The 9,009-nt window shown below is 44.7% G+C and overlaps 3 protein-coding genes across 3 annotated transcripts; all 3 read left to right on the forward strand.

The window, feature by feature from the left end:
- The first annotated feature begins 309 nt into the window (after nucleotides 1-309).
- On the forward strand, nucleotides 310-1,064 carry LOC126728834 (uncharacterized). Its single transcript, XM_050434596.1, has 2 exons — nucleotides 310-540; nucleotides 873-1,064. Exons 1-2 carry the CDS (start codon nucleotides 310-312, stop codon nucleotides 1,062-1,064), a joined length of 423 nt encoding a protein of 140 aa, XP_050290553.1.
- A 5,293-nt stretch (nucleotides 1,065-6,357) lies between these two features.
- LOC126728835 (uncharacterized) lies at nucleotides 6,358-7,035 on the forward strand. Its single transcript, XM_050434597.1, has one exon. It carries the CDS (start codon nucleotides 6,358-6,360, stop codon nucleotides 7,033-7,035), a length of 678 nt encoding a protein of 225 aa, XP_050290554.1.
- Nucleotides 7,036-7,038: 3 nt separating this feature from the next.
- LOC126728836 (uncharacterized) lies at nucleotides 7,039-7,845 on the forward strand. The gene has a single exon (XM_050434598.1). The coding sequence runs from the start codon at nucleotides 7,039-7,041 to the stop codon at nucleotides 7,843-7,845; it is 807 nt and encodes a 268-aa protein (XP_050290555.1).
- The last annotated feature ends 1,164 nt before the right edge of the window (nucleotides 7,846-9,009 follow it).

Raw genomic sequence — 9,009 nt, forward strand, 5'->3', positions numbered from 1 at the left:
AGAGAACGGCTGGTTCCGACCAATGCCCTGCTCGTTGGGTTTAGAGGAACAAAAGTATACCCCCTCGGCACGGTCACATTGCCTGTAACGATTGGTGATTACCCTCAACAGATCACTAAGGATGCTACATTCCTTGTTGTTGACTGCTTATCTGCTTACAATACCATTCTAGGGTGACCTACTCTTAACTTGTGGAAGGCCGTGACTTCGACCTACCATCTGATGATCAAATTTTCCACTGAGTACAGAGTAGGAGAGATATGCGAGGACTAAGTAGCAACACACGAGTGCTACATAGCGATGCTAGAAATGGACGACCATTTACAGACTATGAGCATAGAAGAACAGCGAACGGTTGCAGAACCCGTCGAGGGGTTGGAAGAGATACTCCTTGATAATTCAAGACCTGAGCGAATGACTAGAATTGGCACTCTCGCTAGTCCGTCAATCCGTCAGGTGCTCACCACATTTCAAAAAGAAAACCAGGATGTCTTTGCTTGGAGCCATGAAGACATGCCCGGGATCGACCCTTCAGTCATGGTGCACAAGTTGAATGTGTCGCACACTTTTCCCCCCTATCCGTCAGAAGAAGTGAATGTTTGACTAAGAACGAGATTGAGCCATAGTGAAAGAAGTCTGCAAGTTGCAAGATGCAGACTTCATTAGAGAAGTTTACTACCCCGATTGGCTGGCCAACGTGGTGATGGTCAAGAAAGCCAATGGGAAGTGGAGGATGTGTGTAGACTTTACGAACCTGAATAAGGCGTGCCCTAAGGATAGCTACCCTCTCTTGCGGGGTTGATGTCCTAGTAGACTCTATAGCTTGACATTAATTGCTGAGTTTTATGGATACTTTTTTTGGCTACAACTAGATAAAACTGGACGAAACTGATCAGGAGAAGACTTCATTCGTCACCAGCCAAAGCCTCTTTTGCTACAAAGTAATGCCATTCGGTCTCAAGAATGCGGGCGCAACATATCAGAGGCTTATGAACAAGATGTTTGCACATCAGATTGGAAGAAATGTCCAAGTCTATGTTGATGACATGCTAGTGAAAAGCTGAAGGGAGGATGACCATCTGGACGATCTTAAGGAGACCTTCGACACCCTCCGCTCTTACAAAATGAAACTCAATCCGAGCAAGTGTGCGTTCGGGGTGACGGTTGGAAAGGTCTTGGGGTTCATGGTGTCCCAGAGAGGTATCGAAGTCAACCTAGACAAGATCCGAGCCATAATAGATATGGCACTACTAAGGAACGTGAAAGAAGTACAAAACCTCAACGGTAAGGTAGCCGCACTGAATAGGTTCGTATCAAGGGTAACAGACAAGTGTCTGCCTTTCTTCCCATGCTAAAGAAGTCTTTTGAGTGGATGGTTGAGTGTCAACAAGCATTTGAGGATCTGAAAGTGTACCTCTCTTCCCCACCATTGCTAAGTCCCTCCAAACTGGGGGAAGAATTATTCCTCTACTTGGCTGTATCTCCGGCTACCATCAGTGTTGCCTTAATTAGGTAAGAAGACAAGGTGTAGAAGCCCGTTTACTACACTAGCCAAGCACTTTGTGGAGCGGAGGAAAGGTACCCACCGATGGAGAAGCTCGCATTTGCTTTAGTTACCGCAGCCCGTAAGCTCAAGCCCTACTTCCAGACCCACACTGTGGTCGTCCTAACTGATAAGCCTCTACAGCAAGTAATGAGTAATCCTGAAGCCGCCGGACGAATGGCATTATAGGCAATAGAATTGAGTGAATTTGACATGCAATACCGCCCCCATACTGCTATAAAGGGACAAGTGGTTGCCAACTTTATTGCAGAGTTCACCAATATGGAAGGCTAGGGGGCAGAAGAACATCCTCAGTGGATCATCCACATAGACGGGTTGTCTAATAGGCAAGCTGGCGAAGCTGGTGTAGTGATCCATTCCCCAACAGGGGACGAGATCGAATGCATGGTTCGTCCCAACTTCCCTACAACAAACAATGAAGCAGAATACGAAACTTTAGTAACAGGACTGGATCTCGCTAAAGTCACGGGGGGCAACTAGTGTGATTGTGTATTGCGACTCCCAAGTGGTCATCAGTCAGGTGAACGAATGAAGAAGTATCTGGAGCAGGTGAGGAGACGAGTAGGCAAGCTGCAGGCCAAGTTCGTCCAAGTTCCCAAAGAAGAAAACAAGAAGGCTAATCGTCTTGCCAAAACTGCCTCAGCGGAACACATGCTTATCCCCACAAGCTACTTTCTTTTGTTTAGGTCTCACCTTTGATAGATGACGTTGGCATGCAGGAAATAGACTTGAGAAGCAATTGGACTACATCGATAGTTTCCTATTCGAAAAACGGCACACTACCCAACAGTAAGGAAGCCGCAAGAAAGCTGAAGGTCTAAGCCGTATGATTCGTTTTGATAAAGGACGTCTTGTACAAGAAAGGCTTCTCTCGCCCGTACCTAAGGTACTTGAGCCCCGAAAAAGCAGACTATGTCATGAAAAAAGTCAATGAAGGGATCTGCGGGAACCACTCAGGGTCGTGGTCTTTGGTGCACAAGCTAATTCGAGCTGGATACTACTGGCTTACTATGCAGAAGGATGCCCAAGCTTATGTCAAGCCCACGACAAATGTCAAAGATTCAGCAACGTCTTCAAACAGCCAACATAAGAGCTCACCCCAATGACAGCCCCATGGCATCATGGGCCCATTCTTAATAGCAATCAGACAACTGGAATTCCTAATAGTCGGTATAGACTACTTCACCAAATGGGTAGAAGCTGAAGCCCTGGCCATCATCCTAGAGAAGAACGTGCAAAGCTTCATCTGGAGGAACATCATCTGCAGATAAGGGATCCCTAGAGTCTTGGTCTCAGATAACGAGAAGCAGTTTGACAACGACTCTTTCAGGGACTTTTGCTCATAATTGGGGATCAAGAACCACTACTCCTCCCCCACCCATCCTCAGGTGAATTTCTTCACTCCTGCTGTTGCTTCTTTTTCTTCCTCTTCGACATTTTCTTCTTCTACACTTCTGCATTTTGGGTTTGATTAGTTATATGGGTTTGATAATTTTTTTTTTTTTGGAGGAAAGGGTTTGATGAATTTGGGATCTAGATTTAGAATAACTTTGAAGAATTTGAAGATTTGTATAATTTATTTTGTTGGATTCAAGAAGATAGAGGAGAAAAAGAGTAGAGGGAGAGAGAGAGAATCAGATGAGAGAGAAAAAACAATAAAAAATCAAATAGAAAGCTACAAAAACTGTGCATATATGCATGGTTATTGTTGCACTTTTACATTCATGCACAATTTTACACCCATTGATATGGGTGTTTTTTGGGGTCAAAATATATAAAATGATCTGCTTTTTGTATTTTGGCAAGATTTTGTGAGATTGGAGAAATATATATATATATATATATATCCGGTATGCCTTTTGGACAATAGGACCAGGACAAATAAGTAATATCCCTGATGCAATGCAATGTAATTTGTTTGAATGCGAGGTCCACATGTTAACAATAAGTAGGAGTACTTTGCCTCAGCCTCAACTCCTCAAGTGCACCTAGTGGAAAGTACAGCTTCTTTGAGAGTGACCCATGATCTCACCTCTGTCATTGAGAACAACGACCCCAATTCCACATTGTCCAGTCTCCTTAAACACTGCCCCAATCTCCATCCAATAGGTCATCATGGGCGCAAAAATGTGGCTGCCAACTTTCGCTTCATGAGAAACAAGATTCACTCGACATGACAACAACGTAGTAGCTCACCTAATGGCAAAGCATGCCAAGGATGTAATTGATTGTACGATATGGGTGGAGGACATTGCCCTTGTTATTGTATCACAGATTCTCTCTGATGTACTTCTTATGGGTACTACTCACATTTAAATGAAATTTGCAAGCTTTTCCATCTTAAAAAAAAAAAAATGTAGGAGTAGGACAACCAACAGTATATATCCTACTACGTAATAAATATACTATTGGCTGTCCTACACCTACTTAATAAATATACTTTTCCAGTCCAGTACAACACTTGTGATTCTGTTTGGGACGGAGATCACTCACTGTTTTTGAGCTTATCCTCCTTTCTCTCTGTTACACACTCACCTTTTTATTTTTATTAACTATATCGCTCAAGGTGGACAATGTATGTGAATGAGTAGTGGAGGAGGGAGGGAGATCATTTGGTAACGGCAACACTGAAATGGAAGAATATACCAAGAAGAGAGGTATATATCTTCTGGCATTCTTAGTGATGCTAATTCTCAATGCATGCTATTGTCATGCTTCTGCTTTCCAAGTTAAAGGCAACACCACTTTCCCGTGCAATGATGGCCTTGGTGAATGCCTGATCATCGAGGATGAATGGAACCCGTACGAAAGACGTATGGTTTATAATTTTAAAGTCCAAAGCTAGAATCCTCGCAAACTAGCCGTTCCTTGCAGCACAAAATTAGACTCTTATAGTCGTTGCATCAGAGCTGATTGTCTTAAACGCAGTACTTACGACCGCTGCCGCCTCTAGAAATCTTGAATTGTTCCAGTGTGTTTCCTTTGGGCTGTCCACTCGTTCTATTATATCCATTCTTATATTAGAATTATTATTCAATAACGATTCCCTTCTTGTTGTAAAGGGTAAACAAATATCTGAATTTGTGTATTACGTACTGTATATGCATGTATTAGAGAATTAATGTATTCTTGGTTGGAAATCAAACAAACAATTCCTAATTTTCATTGTCATAGCAAACGTATATTGCTGTTGTAGGGACTAGGGCCCAAAATAATGTATTGGGCCTTGTCCGAGGACACTAACCAGTCTAGAAAGAGCAAATAACTATTAAATAAGTCCTAGTAAAAGTTTCATAAGCGGGAGTCAAAGGGAATTCCTCCTCGGATACGGCCATTTTAGCCCAAGTATGTACTCTAGGAATAGAAATGCGCCCCATGAACATGTGGGAGGGAAGGAAACTCAAAATATCCAAAGAAAAGCTAATACCACCGCATTAAATGTACTGCAGCTACTTTTCTGGCCGCATTAATGTGGAGAGGACCTCTGAACAGTGCTGTCTTGACTACCACAACTCATAGAAAGCTGAAAGGGGTGTCTGATGGGATGGGCACTCAAGTAGGGACTCAGATGATCAACAAGTGTAGAGTCAAGATGATCAGAAAGGAGCTATATAATGTGGAAGAACTCCCATGAGAAAAAGGAGGAAAAACGAAGAGAAAACGCTGTAGCAATCTGAACTTTATAACCATTGTCACTATCATTCAAGAAATAATAAGTTGGAGCTCCTCGGATTAGTACCGAGGATCGAACTGCTTGCTCAAGTCCATATTTGTTTTACTTATTTATTCTTTAAATCATCTTCAACTGTTGCTACATTCATTAAAGCCCAGTTCTTCTACCCACTCTCTACAAATTCATTGCATTGGGTCTATTGGGCCAAGCTTCCATACATCTTGGGCTTGGACCACAAATTGAGTCCCTACAATTAGCGCCATCTGTGGGAAGAGCTTGTGTGTTAGTGAGTGTAATAGTCAGACATGGTAGGATCAGGTCTACACCAAGAAAACCCATGCCAAGCAGGTCCCCAACAGACAGAACCCGTAGGATCCCAACAACAGGGTAATTTACCTAGCCCCGAACATGAACAAAATCAGGAGAAGGAAAGAAATCGAGAAGGGAGTGTGCATACCACCCAGACAAGCAAAAGCCATTCCCAGGTGGGCAGTCACATATCCTAAAGACAAAACAACAACCAAGCCATGCAGCAAAAGATAGATGACTTGAAAAAGAAACTGCGCCATGCACAGCGGAGGCGGTCTCCTTCCAGTTCTGACATATCCTCTGATGAATCCTGTTATATCAGTGGGTTGAAAGTCTTGGGCGTTGATGATTTTATGATTGAGTCCTAAGAAAACAAACAGAAAATCAGAAGAGACCGGTGGAAGCCGGCCAAGAACCCTCCGATGGTAAAGTTAGTATTTTTGTGATTCGTAGTAAATTGGAAGCCTCAGAATCCTTACTCTTTCGTTGGCGAGCGTTTATATAGCATGCGGGGAGCGGTTACTTGTTTGGTAACCGTTCCTATTGTTGAGGAGTCCAAAAGGCTCGGAGGTAACTTCCATAACTGCTATGGAAGTTACATTATTTGAGTCTGCATTCCACAATGGTTGGACTTGACTAGCAACGGTTCGATTTCTCTCACACCTGGTGGAGATATGTTCGTCCAAGGCTAAACATGTTCATGGAGTAACCTCGTCCGTCCTTTACGGATGGATGAGGTTGAACTCGGGCGAGAATCTTCCTTCTTCCTCTCTTTTCTTTGGACGACTCCTATGGACGAGACAAGACTTACATGGATTTTCATTACACATCATCCTCCAATGATGAACACGATGGCAATTACAGGCAGAGATCAAGAACTCCTCCAAGCGAGACCTTCTCTTATGAAGACGAGCACCATCATAGACGAAAACACAAGGGCCCCTCTAGTAGGGGCCTGGGTAATGATGCCATGAGTAAGGCTCTGGATAAGATCTCTAAGTCACCCTTCACGCGCAGGATAGAAGGGGCTAGGCTACCACGACGTTTCCATCAGCTTACATTCATCGTTTATAATGGTCGAACGGACCCTGTAGAGCATGTGAGCCAGTTTAACCAAAGAATGGCCGTCCACTCCAAGAACGAAGCTTTGATGTGTAAGGTTTTCTTGTCCAGCCTAGGACCTGTAGCAATGAGATGGTTCAATGGCTTAAAGGTGAACTCCATAGATTCCTATAAGCAGCTCACCCAAGCCTTTGGCTCTCGCTTTATTACGAACAACAGGGTTCCTCGGCCTCTGAGTTCGTTGTTGTCATTATCCATGCGTGAGGGAGAAACTCTAAAAGCATACTTAAACAGATATTGGGAAATGTATAATGAGATGGATGACAACTTTGATGACGTCGCCATTAGCACTTTTAAAAGCGGTCTCCCAACCGAGCACGGCTTGAGGAAATCTTTGACTGGCAAGTCTGTCACTAGTGTACGTTAACTTATGGACCGGATTGACAAATACAAAAGGGTGGAGGAGGATCAACTGCAAGGGAAAGGAAAGGAGAAGGTTATCCCCCAAGAGAGAAGGGATTTCGAGTCGAACCGCTACAACAATAATCGTCCGAGGAAAGATTTTGCAGGGCAATCCGGATCAGCCAACATGCAAACTGTTAACGTCGTATTCAAAGAACCGGTACATCAGGTTTTAGAGAAAATAAAGAATGAGCCATTGTTCAAGTGGCCGAATAAGATGGCTGGAGACTCTATGAAGCGCAATCAGAGTCTATATTGTCAGTATCACCAGGACCACGGATATACCACAAAAGACTGCAGGAACCTTTGGAACCACCTGGATCAGCTGGTCCGAGAAGGGAAACTGAGGCACCTTTTGCATCCCTCCAATGGTCATCAAGGCCAAGCAGACCAGGAGCCCCGGAGAGACACTTCCTTGCAACCACCCATAAGAACGATCAACGTAATCTTTGCTGCCCCGGGGAGGACGGGTTCATGCCCTTCTAGGGTGATGTCGGTAGCTCGACTACCCACCGATGACTCTGGCCCAGAGCTGAAAAGACCCAAATTGTATCCTCATCCGGTCTTGGGCTTCTCCGAGGAAGACAAAATTGGAACCATCCAACCCCACGACGATGCGTTGGTAATCACTCTTCGGATTGGGGGTTACGACGTAAAAATGGTAATGGTAGATGGTGGTAGTGCAGCCGAGATCATGTACCATGACCTTTATAAAGGGGCTGAAGTTGGGACCAGAAGATTTGACGCCCTACAGCTCCCCCTTGATGAGTTTTGACGGGAAGATGGTCATGCCAAAGGGCCAGATTAAACTACCTGTGCAAACCGGCCCGGAGATAGTAGAGGTTAGCTTCATCATGGTGGATACTTACTCCCCTTACATTGCCATCGTGGACAGACCTTGGCTTCACACCCTAGGAGCCATTGCCTCCACCCTGCATCAAAAGATGAAGTTCCCTTCCGAGGGCCGGGTCCTGGAAATTCGAGGTTGCCAGGCTACGGCAAGAGAGTGCCTGGTGGCCGCCATCTCACATCGGCCTAGAACAGAGTCCTTAGCCCGCGTTGAAGAAAGCTTATAGCAACCAAAGACCCTGGCATCGCCTATTGATGCACCAACCGAGGAAGCAAAATGTGAGGGTTCAGAAAAGGTGATCATTGGCGATGATCCGGAGAGGTTCTTCTAGGTGGGATCCCAACGGCCCCCTCAGGAAAAGGAGGGGGTTAATAGGGTTCCTCAGAAAAAATGTTGATGTGTTCGCATGGGACGCTTATGACGCCCTAGGAATTGATCTGAACTTCATATGCCACCACTTAAATGTAAATCCATTAGTCACTCCCAAAAAATAACCACCTCGGCGCCCTTCCAGAGAGCACGCTGATGCTGTTAGGGACGAGGTGAGAAAGCTCAAGCAGGCAGGGGCTATCAAGGAGGTGTTCTACCCTGAATGGTTGGCTAACACTGTGGTTGTAAAGAAGAAGAGTGGGAAGTGGCGAGTTTGTGTGGACTTCACGGATTTAAACAAGGCGTTTCCAAAAGACCTGTTCCCCATGCCTCGGATAGACCAGTCAGTGGATGCAACTGTAGGCCATCCTCGGATGAGCTTCTTAGATACTTTTTAAGGCTATTATCAAATACCGCTAGCCCTGGGTGATCAAGAAAAAACAGCATTCGTGACTCCTATTGGAAATTACCACTACAAAGTGATGCCCTTTGGTTTGAAGAATGCGGGGTCTACCTACCAAAGGATGATGACTAGAATGTTTGAGCCACAGTTGGGCAGGAGTATTGAAGTTTACATAGACGACATGGTGGTTAAGAGTAAAATGGTGTCCGCGCACGTGGGAGACCTCGGAGTCATTTTTGACATCTCAAGGAAACACAAACTACGTCTCAATGCCTCTACGTGCTCATTCAATGTCGGATCCGGTAAATTTTTGGGCT

The sequence above is a fragment of the Quercus robur genome, chromosome 5, assembly GCF_932294415.1.
Source record: "Quercus robur chromosome 5, dhQueRobu3.1, whole genome shotgun sequence".
In the NCBI taxonomy this organism is placed as follows: domain Eukaryota; kingdom Viridiplantae; phylum Streptophyta; class Magnoliopsida; order Fagales; family Fagaceae; genus Quercus; species Quercus robur.

Coding starts and splice junctions, on each gene's coding strand:
- LOC126728836 (XM_050434598.1), top strand. CDS start 7,039: ATGGACCGGATTGACAAATACAAAAGGGTGGAGGAGGATCAACTGCAA.
- LOC126728834 (XM_050434596.1), top strand. CDS start 310: ATGGACGACCATTTACAGACTATGAGCATAGAAGAACAGCGAACGGTT. Junction 541..872: donor GGATCGACCCTTCAGTCATG/GTGCACAAGTTG, acceptor GGCTACAACTAG/ATAAAACTGGACGAAACTGA.
- LOC126728835 (XM_050434597.1), top strand. CDS start 6,358: ATGGATTTTCATTACACATCATCCTCCAATGATGAACACGATGGCAAT.